Below are 14,538 nucleotides of genomic sequence, written 5' to 3'. Positions count from 1 at the left end.
AGAAGAAGCCCAAAGGGTCAAGGGCTAATCGATATGATACCCTGTACTATCTCTCGCAGCTCTAGACGAGTCCGTGCTCTGCCTGCAAGCCAGTCGAGCAACGTCTGTACCCTCTCGTATATACACAAGATCAAGAGAGAAATAATTCAGCCGAGAGAAAGCGAAGGTTTTGGGAGTGATCGTGGGCGTGAAGCAGAGGTTCAATAGATCAATTATCTAGTTACTTATGAGCAGCCCTATCTAGCTAGTAATATGAAGAACCCGAGCACATCTCGTCTCAGGAAGTTTGAGCTCTAGAATACCATGTCCTTCGTTCCAGATGGCTTGGGTGGGTAGTCGTTTGGGATACAGGACATTTACCTGGGCCTTGCCGCATCCGGCCAATCTTGGCAACGGTATCTCCTTTGAGCAGCTACCGCCTCTTCGCCACACTGAAAGGTACAGACCATTATCAGTCTCCAAGCCCAGCGAGATCCAGTCGTCATGCCAACGAGGTAGTCCCAGAGGCCAGATAGCATGCGCCGTTACAAGATACTGACGAATGGTCTTGTAGGCATGCATCCCCTCAGTGATGAGCTCCATCTGCGAAGGGCTCAAGTGATCAAGTCTACCACTGAGATAGACTCTCCCCAATAAACTATTCACTACAGTAAAGGCATTGAGCTCGTCACTCCATTCCGGCTGAGGATATGCCCAGCTCGCACTTTGTTCTGGCAGAACACATGTTGGCAGAGCTGCGGCGATGGCTGCGTACAGGACAGGGTCTTGCTGGTCGCTAGTGGACTGAAGAGAGTGAACTGATAGCATGGCGTAGTCCATCCTCTGTGCGCCGCTGGAGCAATTCTCGATCACAAGGTTTGGATGCTTGTCGAGGAGTGACCGGACCCAGTCGAGATAACATCTCTGGTGCAGGAGCTGGTTGGCTCCGGCGGATGAAGAGCCCGGAGCATCGGTTCCTTGGATGACTTCGATGTTGTAGTCGAACTTGAAGAACCCAGCGCCGTAATGGAGCACAAGTCTGTCAACAACCTTGGTCATCCAGGCTCGCACCTCTGGATGGCGATAGTCGAGTTGAAATCTTCCTCTCTCAACGATGCGCTGCCCGTTTTCGTGAAAGAAGGCGTCCTCCGGTAGTCTGTCACCGACGACACTGCGTACACCGACGACCTCCGGCTCCAGCCATAGCCCTGGAATGAGACCTCTGCTCTTGATCTTCTCCATCAGCGTTTTGAAGCCAGAGGGAAATCGCTTTTTGGAAGGTTCCCACAAGCCAACGTCATCCCACCAGTTACTGTCATCAGCGTACCATCCGGCATCAATGACGAAGTATTCGGCACCTGACTGGGACACAGGATCAAGTAGAGCTTCGATCTTGTCTTCATCTGGGTCACCCATGAGACAGTTCATGTAGTCGTTGAAAATAATCGGAAGCCTTTTGTTATCGTCATGCGGCCGTATGATTCGTCGTCTGTATTCGTTTAGTGCCCGAATAGCATCTTGAAAACATCCGGAGACACGGGTCAGCGAGACCGGGGGCGTGGTAAAGCTGTCTCCGGGATGCAGGGTATGTCTCCAATCGTGGTCCGCCTTGGTTGGACCTCCAGCTGCGACATAGATGCTGTCTTTGTAGTCGCCAATTTCCCATCTCCAGGATCCATTGTGTTCGATCTGCCAAGCCCAGGTATCCGAGTTTTCCTTTGACTCCAATATGCCCATAGGCAGGTGTGAGCCAGTTGAGAAGGATCCCCTGTTCTGGAGACTAAAGGTTGCCTGCGATCCTGAGTGGCCATCAGGTAGCTCGCAAATACCGTTCTTGTCTATGCCAATGTCAGGTAGGTAATGTTTGCGCCATTGAGCCTCTCTAAACCAGCTGTTGGTCGATGTCCTAAGGACGTAGTCTTTGTTCCATTCGTTGGAACTTGTTGTGAGGCCACCGATGGTCAAAGATGAAATCTGGGTGACGATGACATCCGATGACTTGGATTCATTTATGATTGTGACGGCTGACCTAAGAACAGGCACATCTCTGTGTACGCTCAAATGAGCAGTCACCGAGATTCCCGCCCTTTCATCCTCACTATGGATGCTCAATCTGTGCACATCACCATCTTGACTCTCTTGGTGACTTTTGTATTTCAGCCTCGAAGACAGATAACCGCCAACAAGTGACTTTGCCGTCTTGTCGTTGGTATTGCCTTCGCCGCTCAGCCTGACACTAACGAGTGGTAGCTCAGACGAGGCAAAAAGGCGTGAAGCCGACTTCTGATGGCAATGGTTCAAGGGAAGAATCTCATACAGACAGATTGCCCCTAACTCATTTTTGGTCAAGTTTATGGTCAGCGAGGTGGTTCGCCAGGAGATGAAAATAGTATTATGTGCCATTGGAAGGACGATGAGGATGTAAGGATTTGAACCAAGTGGACGACGCAGAATTGGATAGAGAACTGGTCACACTACACTTTCTCTTATACATATTAGAAATGCAGATCCCTTCTCATCCAAACATTTCTCCATCTTTACCCCCCTCAATACTGGCGTTGATTTCCTGCCCCTGCTTCTGTTTCTCGCACTTCAGAGGAAGGACCAGGAAGCCCTGATGCTAGGAAATATAGAGTGGGGGTGGGATGAGGGATAATAGCGAACCCATCCATGGCGAATACCAAAGTTCGATTGGTCGTAATGATTTAGTGGCTGTCAGTAGTTCAGTATCGGCCTTTCGTTGTGGGGGTGGATTGTCCGACATGATACTAACCAACGAGGCTTGTCCCGGATTAGGTGTAGCCTTAGGGACTAGAGGGTCAAGAACACGACGAAATCCCGAAGAACCTTGTGGACCAACCTAGTCTTGCGCCTAGATCAGTGTACACTCTTTACGCTTCTCCAATGCCTCACATTGGAGAGCATGGCACCGATGCGGCCTGCTTCTCCGCATTCTGGTCATGCCATGACATTTCCCCATGGGGCTTGAGAGCTAGTTCGGCTCTCATGCGACTTCGAAGCACCCCGGCTGAAAGTGACATTAAATCTTCAGAGTCAGGCATTCATCTTTTGCAAGTATAAAACATAGAGCTCGGGCGCTCTCCGTCTTCAAGACCAGACATTCTCACCCCTATCCCCTTTTCTACTATCAGTGTTTGTTTTCACTCGCAGCATTAAACAGAACTACCGTACCAGCCATGGAGAAGACCATCTCTTCTCATTCGGTCGAGCACAACGAAGGCCTAGCTAGGCGCGATACACACGACGAAAAGGGGAATCCTGACATCATGTCTGGCCGAGCTGGCCCTTGGGAAGATATTTTGGACGAAGCCCAGGCAGCAAATGCGCATGAGCATGCTCTCACTGTTCGCCAAGCCCTCAAGTCTTACCCATGGGCTGTCGCCTGGTCCCTCGTTGTTTCACTCTCCATTATCATGGAAGGCTATGATACAATCCTGATCGGCTCGCTCTATGCCTATCCTACCTACGCTCGTCGATTTGGAGAATATGAGGATGCAACCAAAACTTATCAGATCCCGGCCCGCTGGCAGAGTGCCATGGGGAGCGGTCCGCAAGCCGGTGCCATCGTTGGCGCCATCTTGAATGGGTTCATCATTCAGCGCTTTGGGTACCGGCCTGCTTTCCTTCTCGGCGTCGTGTTGATGACTGCTTTTGTCATGGTCTCGTTCTTCGGCATGTCTGTTGAGCTTCAGGCAGTGGGACAGATTCTCTGTGGGTAAGCCAAGCAACCTCCCTCCCCTTTACACTGCGTATTCTCTCGAGTCCCTCGGCTAATTCGCGACCAAGTCTTCCTTGGGGCATCTTTGCCACGATCGGTCCCGCTTATGCGTCAGAACTCTGTCCGCTTCCTCTCCGCGTATACCTCACCGCCTACACCAACATGTGCTTCGCAACAGGCCAGCTCATTGGTGCTGGAGTCCTCAAGAGCTTCATTGAGTGGGACAACGACTGGGCATGGCGGATTCCTTTTGCTCTGCAATGGCTTTGGATCCCATTTCTTTTTGCCGCGTGCATCTTCATGCCAGAGTCCCCTTGGTTCCTAGTTCGTAAGGGTCGATACGACGAGGCTGAAAAGAGTGTCCTCCGCCTCATGGCCGCTCACGAGAAGCCCCAAGCAAAGCCTCTCGTTGCGCTGATGATCCACACAAACGAGACCGAGAAACGAATTGCAGAAGGCACTTCATACTGGGATTGCTTTAAGCCGGCTGATGTACGCCGTACTGAGATTGCTTGTGTGGCGTTCCTTGGTCAGATTACCTGCGGTGCCCAATTCGCCTATTCTGCCACGTACTTCTTTCAGCAAGCAGGATTGGACTCGGAGACCTCGTACAATCTCAATCTTGGCGGTACTGCAATGGCGTTCTGTGGCACAATTGCGTCCTGGTTCTTGATGAGACACATCGGCCGTCGAAACTTGTATCTCGCAGGCATGAGTGCCATGAGCATGTGGCTCCTCATCATCGGTGCTTTAGCCACCAATACTCACAATCCAGCCGTTAAGTGGGTTCAGTCGATCCTTTGCGTGATCTGGCTGCTTACCTTCTCTCTTACCGTTGGGCCTATTGGATGGGCAATCCCTGCAGAAGTCTCGTCTACACGTCTGCGATCCAAGACCGTGGTCTTGGCTAGAACTTCATACTACCTGGCACAGATTGTTGCCAATGTCATTCAGCCGTACATGATGAACCCTTCTGCTTGGAACTGGAAAGGTTTGTAGATCCCCTCTATCTCTTGGCTCTTAAATACTAACACTTGGATCGCAGGTAAAACTGGATTCTTCTGGTTCGCCTTTGCGTGCCTCAGTGTTGTCTGGGCTTTCTTCCGCCTTCCCGAAACAAGAGGTCGCAGCTACGAGGAACTCGACTTGATGTTCGAGGCCAAACTCCCTACGAGGATGTTCAAGACCTATCACGTCGATGCCTATGATAACAACCAGGAAACGCGTGTGGATAAGGTTTAGAGCTGATGCAAACTTCTCGGTAGCCGCGAGGACCCTTATATAGATAAGGAGTTTTTCATCTCTTCTATCTATGGCTATGGAAAAGACTTGCTAGCCATGATATTTTGTCGGAATAGGATCCTCAACACGAATTATCAAGCACAAATAGTTACACATGCGACTCCCATACATGGGAATTTATCAGTGATCATTTCGATGTAATAATGAATGAGTAATTTAGATACATCATGTTGGCTCCATTCTGACGAGTTTAAAGCCCATGCCTCTCCCAGTCCATAGTGCATTTATATTTGCCACTGCGGCATTTGTAGGTCTTGTAGAAATCTAGCATATGCATCGGAAATACCCCAAGGCTTGTGCTGTTCCATCAGTAGACTTGATACCTCTTGCAGTATCTGTAACGGGCCTTCAGCTGTACACAGGTCATCTACTCCTTCAAGTGGAAGACGTAGGCCCTCCCCAAATCTTATGAAGTACTGAACAAGTTCATCATCCATCGGCCTGTCCAATTGCATGGTGCTGGGCATTCGCCGCTTCGAGATATAATCGTGCGTCGCACGGTTCTCTACTGAACCATGTGTCGTAGTTGCAGAGATCACTGAATCCTCGTTTTCGCTCACTGGAGACTGCGCTCTCATGCATGCAGACTCATAAAGCTTTCGAATGTTGGAAGTTTGCCCATAGGCCCAGAGCACCAGTGCTGCAAGAAAGAGAGCAAACGGTTCCACAATTGAGTCTGATGAGTATCGCCTCACATGCCACAGAACAGCCCCAGCATGTATCACTGCGAGGCGAGCTTTATATCGATCTTGAGTCGCCCAGATCTTGATAGTTTGTCTTGGATCTAGCTTGGAAGTGCCGTGATGATAGAGACTACTCGGAGTCATGTGAGCCGTCCCTGAGAGAGTACTCTGATGGGCGATCGCAAAAAGGTCTTGGACCGGCGTGAGAAGTGATAGGCGAGCTAGATGGAGATGCAGTAGTGTCGGCCCTTCAAGTCCTTCTGCCTTGGCTGATAGACTGAGTGCTTCCCAGTGCAGTACATCCAAACAGTCACAGCACTGATTGCGCCACTTAATGTACTCGGGCACTGACCCAAGGTACTTTCTCCCAGGTACATAGATGTTTGACAGATTCGTTTGTGGTATGTCGTGAATTAGATCAGCCAAATATTCGTTGGCGCTCCATCTCCGATAGACCAGCATGTGTATGATGACGATGGTCGCAAAGGAATTGGACGAATGCCGCGACTTCAAGTCTCGCCAAAGCTCGACTGTAACTTCAGGCACTGTCGGTCGTGAGGCTTCTTCGGCGGAGAAAGCTATTGAATCAGCATCTCCAACTTCTGACCTTGCCGTAGACCAAGCCTGCGGAGACTCAGCCGCCCATAATTCCTCGCGGCATGGAAGTCTAACTTGAGGCTGGTCGGGGAACAAGCACGGGTGATGCTCAGAAGCCAGAGCAAAGTAGCAACTCGTTAACTATACGAAGTATCAGAACGGACCATGATTCGCAAAGAAACGACCTACTTACCCAAACGAAAAGGCCCGTCCTTCTTCGTGTCTCTCGAAATCGCCAAGTGATCCACTCCTGCTCCAGACTCTGATCATCCTCATAGGAGCCGATATTGTCATCCTCACTCAGTAAGCGAAGCCGAAGACATGCTTGTGCTGCCATGGCTGAGGCGTTGTATCCGTATCTGAGTAGCTCCGGTTGGCGACTTTGACAGAGCCCAACTGATGCCAAGATCCGGGCCTGTATGTAAGGTAACGGCTCCTGGGAGTTGACAAAATCGAGCTATGCGAAGTCAGCTAGACTCTTGTCAGATGATGAGATGACGATTTATATACTTCTCTTGCCATGAGCTCATGCAGGATGCAGCATAAGCAATCTCCAAAGCGATTGACTTCTTCGGAACCAAAGTATTTAGAACCAATTGCAGCGGTAGCTAGGCACAAGCTCCAGCCCCAAAGGGGGATAGACAAATGTGATCTGTCAACGAAAGGGTTTACCGGATGAAAGTGCTCGAAGTAGAGACTGATAAATAGTTGAAAGGTACTTTTCGCCAGCAGACTTTCTTTGTACGCGGCAAAGTCGGCAAGAATATGGGAGCTGGTCGCATGTGAGTCCAATCTCGACATGAGTTCCACGAAGATACTTTCTGGAACGTCACTGGATGCCTCGGTACTTGTGCTCGCTACCGCAACTTTGGCAATTAGGTCACCCAGCCACGATGTGTGCACCTGATGGCCCGGACTTGGCCCATGGTCTTCAGCATAAGCAGCGCGTCGTTGGCGCATGTGTCTCTCTGCTCGACTTTCCCTGAATCCCGCTCCATCTGAATAATGCGTGGCTTGAGTGCTGGGAAGCGCAGAATTGTCGCTAATGCCCGAAGATTGTGTTTTCCTTGGCTTGTTTGAGGCCATGGAAGCAATCAAAGCAGAAACATGGTCATGCTGCAAGGTTTGCTCATGTATTCCTGGGAGAATTGGAAACGGTGTTTGCGTCTCGAGGCTCTGGGGAGCAATTGCGGATGCATCATCGACTTCAGATGCTAGACGGGGCATGCTGTTAAGACTATGCAGCAATGAACTGTTTAGTGGGACATCGTCAAATGGTAGCCAGTTTGTGGGTAATGAATATGTGTCTGGGATGTCACCAACGATACTTGTCGGCCTTTCAGGCTCACGCCTAAGATGGCTATCCACTGACGAGCTTTGGCCGTCGTTTGTGGTAAATTGATCATTTTGTACCAGATTTGTCTGGACTCGAACAACAGAAGTCACGTTTTGTTGACGCGTCGAAGTTTCAGGCAAATCGAGCGTGGCCCCAGGCGTGGTTACAGTACCAGGCGACTGCACAGTTGATGCCGTTCTTCCACCTGCAGAACCCTGCCCTTCAGAGGTGAGCATGATTTGACGTTCCCGTCGTTTCCGGGGCAGGTAAGAGCACGCAAAGTTCCTCACGGCGCAGTGAGTGCATGGTGTTCCTCCTGAGCATTTGATGCGTGATTTAGAACAAGGCGTACACGTTCGGCGCAGTGACGAAGCAGTTGAGTTCTGTACGCCTTCGGGTGCTTGGCGTTCATGTAACCTTTCATGCCGTTGTGCTGCATCTCTGAAAATCGATTAGCAGTATATCACTTATCAACATGGCTCAGATGGGGCGATTGTTCTTAATGGGAGACAGTACTTACTTGCGACTGAATCTTTTGTTGCAGTGGGTGCATTTGATGGCCCTTGTATCAGTATGGGTCTGATTATGTCGCTTCAGATGCTCAAATCGCGAGAACTGTCGATGGCATGTGTCGCATACAAACAAAGTCTTTTCCTGATCATCTTGTATTTCCAGCGACTCATTGCAAGTCGTATCATCCATGGCGTGTTTGCATGGCAGTGAGGGCCTGTATGAGTTTTGCCAGAAGATAAATTACCATCACTAAAAGGGGGGAAGAATACCAATAAGTACTGGCTCCGTAGACTAAGCTATAGTGCTAAAGAATAGCGGCTGGGAACGGGGAACGCTCAAAGTCGGGGCCGAGACTACAAGCTAATACGGTTTGCTTTAACAAATTGTTGCGCTGTATCACCCCGCACAACGCTTACTAAATCGGGAAAAGATAAGAACCCAGATCTCGGTAAGGCTTGATCTTCAAGGCCATTAACAGAAGCAAACAGAGGATGTATAGAATTCGTGGGTGCGATACCTATAGAAGAGCCTTCCGTCTTTTACATGATTCAACAAGTCTAATAATACGATGAATCTATATCTCCTCGTGCTGGGTACTACCTACGGCCGAGGTATATCTCTCTCACTGCTGTTTGCCTCGTGTAGTGCTTGGAGCGTTGCAACGGGCCCTATTCTTTTAGAATCACCGTGAATCCGCCGAAGTTAGTCTCTGTACCACGCAAAAGAAGAGTGATATGACGTGATCAGTTAATTATTCCAGTGGTAGTATGGTAGCACAGCAAATGAAAACCATAACTCAGGCTTGCACCAGATATAGCATAACGTACTTCGCGAGGCGAGAGACGAATACTAGCATGGGAAGCACTGATTGGTGAGGGGGGTGATAGGGGTGCTGTTGACTTGGCTTCTGGGGAGTGAAGGAAGACCGTGGCGTTTGCTGTTGATAAGAAAGGACCGATGGAATTGGTGGATGCCGATTGCAAAGTTTGCACTGGTTGGACTTTCGGAAAAACCAAGGAGACCAAACAAGTTATCGCAAGCTGAATTGACCATGAGCTAAGAGGTAGGTAGCTAGTATGCTTATCAGAAGACTGTTGTAATAATAATGCCTGAAGGGGGACATCAATGGAAACGAATTCAACCACGGCTCGGACACACCGCATAACATATAGACACCCTGCGTGGAACAAGGTGTATCACAAGTGACAGGGCACCCGATTCCCAAGCTTCAAGTCGCTAAACAAGCCCCGTTGGCTCAGTGGTAAAGCGTATCACTAGTAATGATAAGATCACTGGTTCGATTCCAGTACGGGGCAAGCGCAAAAGATTCTTTTTGCAATTTTACATTGTGGTTCAATTAATCAATACCAAATCGCGATTGGGCTTTCTATCCCAGCAAAGAAGCTACCACTTCGTCCTTTTTAGTAATACATTCTAATTATTTCTGACCTGTTACCTGAAGTTATATGCTCCTGGCTATATTAGCTGTGGAACAACGTAATCATATGCAGAAATGTAAATTCAGAAAAGAAGAAACGCTCATGATGTCAATTCCATAAGGCGGATCTGAAATCACGCTGGGCTTCTAAATCCAGGGCCGCTATGGTGCGATCTGTATGCAGTGGCTCGGACTGTAACAGTCTCCATAGACTAGACTACATACAATCATGTCCATAAGTCTCCTGCGATGCATCTAAAGCACTCTCCCGCTCCAAGCCCATCTACCACTTTATGCGCACTGTCAGAGCCTACATTAAAGCCTATAGTGAAATAACGTTGAGAATAATGAACCTTTATGCAATCTCGACATGGCTGGAATGAGGCGAGTCCACGTCAGTTCGAGCTGCCAATTAGCATATTGGAGGTTATATTGCTTCATCAGTTCCAACCCATCTCTTGAGTCCTTCCTCAATATCTCCGGTAGACTTAGCATCACACCAAGCGCAGAACTCTGGATAGCCGATCAACTTCCATACCCCAGTACGAGAAGCCTGGCCATAGAGGCCATACTTTCTCTTCAGCTCACTGAGTGTCGTGACATCCTCTAAAATCCTTCTTTCAGCATGTATATATTCCGAACATCACAGAGGCATTTACCGGGAGATAGATCGGTTGACAAGGTAATGACGAGAGATTGGAGATTGGGTAGAAGAACTATAAATGGGAAGACTTTACTGTAGGCACTATTTATCACAACTATGCGGACTTTAAGCCTCTAATGTTAAGTTTATTATATTCTGAACTAGAAACGGAGCTATTGTAATTCTATGAGTTCTAACTCCGCTTAGCCTGAATGTTGTACCATGCATAGTAATTACCCTCCAAGACTAGTCTCGTATGACTAGCATAGCCTGTAGGCGAGTGAAAAAGGATAGTTCTGTCTCGTTAGTAAAACGAAACCCTCTTCTAGTTAACCCAATATCTTGATGAACTGCCTAACAAGCCCGGAATCAGTGACTACCAGGATGAGAACTGGAGAGCAGGCCTCGTAGTCCCTCAGTCCTCAAGCCCTTTTAGTGGAATACCTTCTCCCTCCTCATGGCGAGACTGCAGATTAGGCAAATGGACCCGGCCGCGATGATAGGTACGTATGCGAGTTGAATCGCTCTCGTGATGCCATGGATAGCCTCTGCCTTTACGTCAGGCTTTGCAGAATCGATGAGCCCGCTTCCAACACCAGCGAGAGCGTCGGCTATCTCGGTTCGAGAGACATTGGGGAAGACGCGTTGGAGAGCTTGCTGGCCATAGTTGACGAACAAAGCGCCAGACATTCCAGTTCCAAAGACAATACCGAGCATCTGTCCGACTGTCATGAAGCCAACACTGTAAGGGATCTCGGTGGGCTTGACTTTCATCTGGGCGACTGCAAAACCAGCTTGACAGAAGCAACCAACGCCAGTGCCGAGGATAATAGTATAGCCGTAGATCTTGGCGTTTGATGTGTGTTCATCCACGGTATCTAGTGCACGGTTAGTACTTGCAGCTAAGGTATCAAGAGAGAATGGGCGTTGCTTACACATGAGAACTCCACCGATTAGCTCCATCAAAGAGCCCACAATGTACCAAGGATAGTAGTATCCTGTTCGGCCCATAAATTGACCATTCAACAGGTTGAAAGCGACGAGGAACAGGATAAAGGGTAACAGGTGGACCGACGTCTCTACAGCCGTGATTCCGCGAGTGAATTGGTAGTACAGTGGCAGGTAGAAAATGCCGATAAAGCTGCCGAACGTTGCCAGCACTAACAAGGCAGTTAGCTTGAGTGAACTAATGCAAGGGACTTTTCAGAATGCATGACTTACTCATTGTAAAAAAGAGACAAATCATGGTACGGCTCTTCCAGAAGTGCATGGGAAACAGTCGGTTCTCAAGCGTAGTGCCAATCTGGAAGATCTGCTGGAGGACAAACAGGATGAGCAAGACACCGGCTGTGACAAACAAACCAATGCTCCTGCCTGCATCCCAGCTCCAAAGTACTCCTCCAAAGTTCATCGCCATGATGAGGCATAGGACAGAGCCAATGGATAGAGCCGTACCGAGATAGTCGATCTGAGCTAGACGGCTAGTCAAGGGGACACCAGCCTGAGGCTTGAAGTCGGGGAGGAGTAGGACATAAATTGGACCAATGACAACCCCGACCAAGAGGTTCAGGTAGAAGGCCCATCGCCAAGTCGCACTACTATCGCCAAGCGATCCTCCAACCACAGGGCCAAGAACAGTACCAATACCCCAGATGAAACCTGTAAGGCTGAGATACTTTGGTCTCTCGGCGTTCGTAGTGGTGACTGACAAGAGTGTCAAAAGCCCCATGTACATGCCGCAACCTCCCGCTCCAGCAATGGCGCGACCGACGATGAAGGAGTCGATGTCGGGTGCGCCACCACAGAGTGCAGACGCACCCATGAAGACAGTAGTTGAGCCGATGAACAGTTTTTTCGCTGAGAACGTGCCATATGCTTTAGACCAGGGGAGTGTTGTCGCGGCTGAGGCGAGGGCGAAAGAAACACCAAGCCAGGGGACAAGGTCAACGCGTTGATAGGTCTCTACGACTTTGGCTTGAACATTGGCGACGACAGTGTTGTCTAGAGCGTAGAGGAACAGCGCGGAGAGAAGGGCGCAGACAACGAGGAACCACTATAATTCAGAGTTAGCGAACTCGCAAGAGGTCTGTTATGGGGCGATGATTTCTACTAACCTTGACGCCATGAATGTTACGAGGAGAGGGGTCTGGTGTTGGCTTTTCAACTTGAGGTTCTCTAAGGGCCTCGTTGCCTGGAAGGTCAGGGCCGGGAGATGGTGACAAGCGAGTCTCATCCGAGCTGTCGCCGGACCGTTTCTCTTGAGAGAAAGACATAGTGAAGAAAAGTATTAGAATTCGTATAAGATTAAAGTTTTTAAGGTTATAACGCTAAAAGACACTGATGAACGATGAGATAAAACTTCAACACTAGGCCGTGATCTGGGGTTATGTATTTCTGACGCTGTGGAGAAGCATAAAAGTTTTCATATCTCAATTCGGAATTATCACTACCAACAACCGGTTTCAGGGGGCATGAAACTATGCTTAGAAATTACATAGAAAACGATAGAAAACATGCAAAGTGAAGGGATTCAGAACCCCGGCAGTCTGGCCCTATAGGGTAAAGAAAACAGGAACGAGGCGATGACGGAATCCGGCCCGTACCGTAACGTTACAGCGCACTGTGTGGTATTCGCAAGGAGTTTAGCCTGAAAATGGAACTTGTTCCCGTTGACCAGGGGTCGGGTGCATACGCGAGCTGACGGAGGGGCATAGGGCGCTGGCCTGATTGCGAGCCAAGTGAGCTAACACTAGTTGCCGCATTTGCATCTTGAGATCTGTCGATGATAGTTGTTCTCATCGGGGCTATTCTCCAGAGGGCTGTGGACTAAAGTGATGAGCGTCAGGGATATAAAGTTGGGTCTTTCGACCAAGAAACTAGCAAGCGCAATCAATACTCGATTCACTATCAAATTACTTGTCTCTGGTTTTGTTCCAATTTTGGTTCACATTTCTCAACAAAATGGCTGCAATTACGCAAGTTCAATCCTCTGACGGCAAATCAGCCTCTGTGGGATTTCATTACCCTCAAAAAGAACAAATTCCACCAGATTCTATCGGCATCGATCAGATTCTGGTATCTTTCCTCTTCTCCCCAATCAACCCCCAAGACCTCCTCGTACTTGCAGGTCGCTACCCAGTCAAACCGCTGCATACCCTAGACAACCAGCCTGTGCTGGGTTATGACGGCGTGGCTTGCGTCGAAGCAATGGGTCCTCTGACCAACCCGGAGTCGACCCACATTCGGCCCGGAGACTTTGTTGTTCCGCGTCGACATGGGTTGGGAACCTGGAGAAGCCAAGCGATTCTTAGCGTGACGGATGTTGTTCCCCTGTCGCCTACTAAGGATCTGCTTGGCGCATCTCTTTTGCGCATGGCGTTTCTGCCGGCTTACCTCCTTGTTGAAGATATGCGTGACTTGAAGCCTGGTGATTGGATCATTCAGAACGCTGGTTCTGGAACTATCGCGAGGCTTGTAGCGCAGTTTGCTCGCCTCAAGGGTGTTCGTACCTGCAGTGTCGTGCGAGATCGGGAGGGTGGCAGTTTCGATGCCCTCAAGGCTGATCTGCAGAGTCAGGGTGTTGAGATCGTAATCACCGAGGATGATCTCGATAAACATGGCACGCAGGCTTCGGCAGAACTCGCGGATGCTGCTGCCAAGGGTCGTATCGTGCTTGCCATCGACGCTGTTTTTGGTGAATCCGGCGAGAGACTTGCAAATGCCCTGTCTCATGGCGGAACATATGTCAATTTCGGGTCTCTAGGTGGAGCGAGCGGAACTATTGGCCTATCTCAGCGTTTGCTATTCTGGTCAGAGGTTACGTTTCGGAACTTCCGTCTATCTGAACAGCTCAAGGCTCGGACTGCAGCAGAGCAGGAATCTCTCTTGCTGTGGTTCCAAGACCTGCTTTCTCGAGGACTTCTGCGTACGCCACCCGTGGAGACCATCAAGGTTCCTCGGGATGCTGAAGGCAGGGGTCAGTTTGAGAGGCGAGTGAAGGAGGCTGTTACTGCAGGTCCTGCTGACAAGGTGGGAAGGGTCAAGCAAGTTTTGCAGTTTGGTAGGATCTAGCTGCATATGCGTGTTTTGAGGCTCAAAACAAGTGGTGGGTAGTAGGATTAGGTAGTAATGTAACCCTTTCATGCAAGAGAAAATCTTTTTCGAGTTGTCACATCCAGTGAGATTGCGTCATGCAGTATACATATTGTCTAACACCGAAAGAGGTAGTATGGCTTGCCGATACCTAATTTCTCAGCTGGATTTCGCATAGTATGTTAATAAAACAAATGTGTCATAAGAATAAAAAAG

General features: G+C 49.2%; 5 protein-coding genes and 1 non-coding gene across 7 annotated transcripts; 3 read left to right on the top strand and 3 right to left on the bottom strand.

Annotated features, from left to right (window-relative positions):
- Positions 1–240: 240 nt before the first annotated feature.
- Positions 241–2,382, bottom strand: FOXG_10939 (alpha-galactosidase; the record flags this gene model as incomplete). Its single annotated transcript, XM_018390409.1, has 1 exon — positions 241–2,382. One exon carries the CDS (start codon positions 2,380–2,382, stop codon positions 241–243), a length of 2,142 nt encoding a protein of 713 aa, XP_018248861.1.
- Positions 2,383–3,176: 794 nt separating this feature from the next.
- FOXG_10938 (uncharacterized protein) lies at positions 3,177–4,960 on the top strand (the record flags this gene model as incomplete). Its single annotated transcript, XM_018390408.1, has 3 exons — positions 3,177–3,715; positions 3,787–4,709; positions 4,764–4,960. 3 exons carry the CDS (start codon positions 3,177–3,179, stop codon positions 4,958–4,960), a joined length of 1,659 nt encoding a protein of 552 aa, XP_018248860.1.
- Positions 4,961–5,099: 139 nt separating this feature from the next.
- FOXG_20407 (uncharacterized protein) lies at positions 5,100–8,374 on the bottom strand. Of its 2 annotated transcripts, XM_018400688.1 has the most exons (4): positions 8,157–8,374; positions 6,811–8,077; positions 6,494–6,757; positions 5,100–6,441 (listed from the first exon to the last, which is right to left on the bottom strand). In XM_018400688.1, exons 1-4 carry the CDS (start codon positions 8,336–8,338, stop codon positions 5,245–5,247), a joined length of 2,910 nt encoding a protein of 969 aa, XP_018248858.1. In that variant the 5' UTR covers positions 8,339–8,374; the 3' UTR covers positions 5,100–5,244. The 2 variants fall into 2 exon arrangements, with proteins under 2 accessions (XP_018248858.1, XP_018248859.1); XM_018400689.1 differs by having other exon boundaries at positions 6,811–8,374.
- A 1,019-nt stretch (positions 8,375–9,393) lies between these two features.
- Positions 9,394–9,465, top strand: FOXG_20406. The gene has a single exon. It is a non-coding gene; the product is annotated as a tRNA-Thr (tRNA).
- An 884-nt stretch (positions 9,466–10,349) lies between these two features.
- FOXG_10935 (uncharacterized protein) lies at positions 10,350–12,589 on the bottom strand. Its single transcript, XM_018390407.1, has 4 exons — positions 12,345–12,589; positions 11,452–12,283; positions 11,166–11,390; positions 10,350–11,108 (listed from the first exon to the last, which is right to left on the bottom strand). Exons 1-4 carry the CDS (start codon positions 12,501–12,503, stop codon positions 10,663–10,665), a joined length of 1,662 nt encoding a protein of 553 aa, XP_018248857.1. The 5' UTR covers positions 12,504–12,589; the 3' UTR covers positions 10,350–10,662.
- Positions 12,590–13,124: 535 nt separating this feature from the next.
- Positions 13,125–14,383, top strand: FOXG_10934 (uncharacterized protein). The gene has a single exon (XM_018390406.1). The coding sequence runs from the start codon at positions 13,192–13,194 to the stop codon at positions 14,299–14,301; it is 1,110 nt and encodes a 369-aa protein (XP_018248856.1). The 5' UTR covers positions 13,125–13,191; the 3' UTR covers positions 14,302–14,383.
- The last annotated feature ends 155 nt before the right edge of the window (positions 14,384–14,538 follow it).

This window comes from Fusarium oxysporum, chromosome 1 (genome assembly GCF_000149955.1).
Source record: "Fusarium oxysporum f. sp. lycopersici 4287 chromosome 1, whole genome shotgun sequence".
Classification (NCBI taxonomy): Eukaryota; Fungi; Ascomycota; class Sordariomycetes; order Hypocreales; family Nectriaceae; genus Fusarium; species Fusarium oxysporum.
Note: the sequence above shows the minus strand (reverse complement) of the source record. Positions and strands in the feature narration are given on the sequence as shown.

What these genes read in the sequence shown, in the direction of transcription:
- FOXG_20407 (XM_018400688.1), bottom strand. Translation starts at nt 8,338, where the DNA reads ATGGATGATACGACTTGCAATGAGTCGCTGGAAATACAAGATGATCAG. An exon ending in AACAAAAGATTCAGTCGCAA is followed by an intron (nt 8,078 to 8,156) that starts GTAAGTACTGTC and finishes ATCGATTTTCAG; the next exon opens with AGATGCAGCACAACGGCATG. An exon ending in GGACGGGCCTTTTCGTTTGG is followed by an intron (nt 6,442 to 6,493) that starts GTAAGTAGGTCG and finishes TACTTCGTATAG; the next exon opens with TTAACGAGTTGCTACTTTGC.
- FOXG_10935 (XM_018390407.1), bottom strand. Translation starts at nt 12,503, where the DNA reads ATGTCTTTCTCTCAAGAGAAACGGTCCGGCGACAGCTCGGATGAGACT. An exon ending in GTAACATTCATGGCGTCAAG is followed by an intron (nt 12,284 to 12,344) that starts GTTAGTAGAAAT and finishes TCTGAATTATAG; the next exon opens with TGGTTCCTCGTTGTCTGCGC. An exon ending in AATCGGTGGAGTTCTCATGT is followed by an intron (nt 11,109 to 11,165) that starts GTAAGCAACGCC and finishes ACCGTGCACTAG; the next exon opens with ATACCGTGGATGAACACACA.
- FOXG_10934 (XM_018390406.1), top strand. Translation starts at nt 13,192, where the DNA reads ATGGCTGCAATTACGCAAGTTCAATCCTCTGACGGCAAATCAGCCTCT.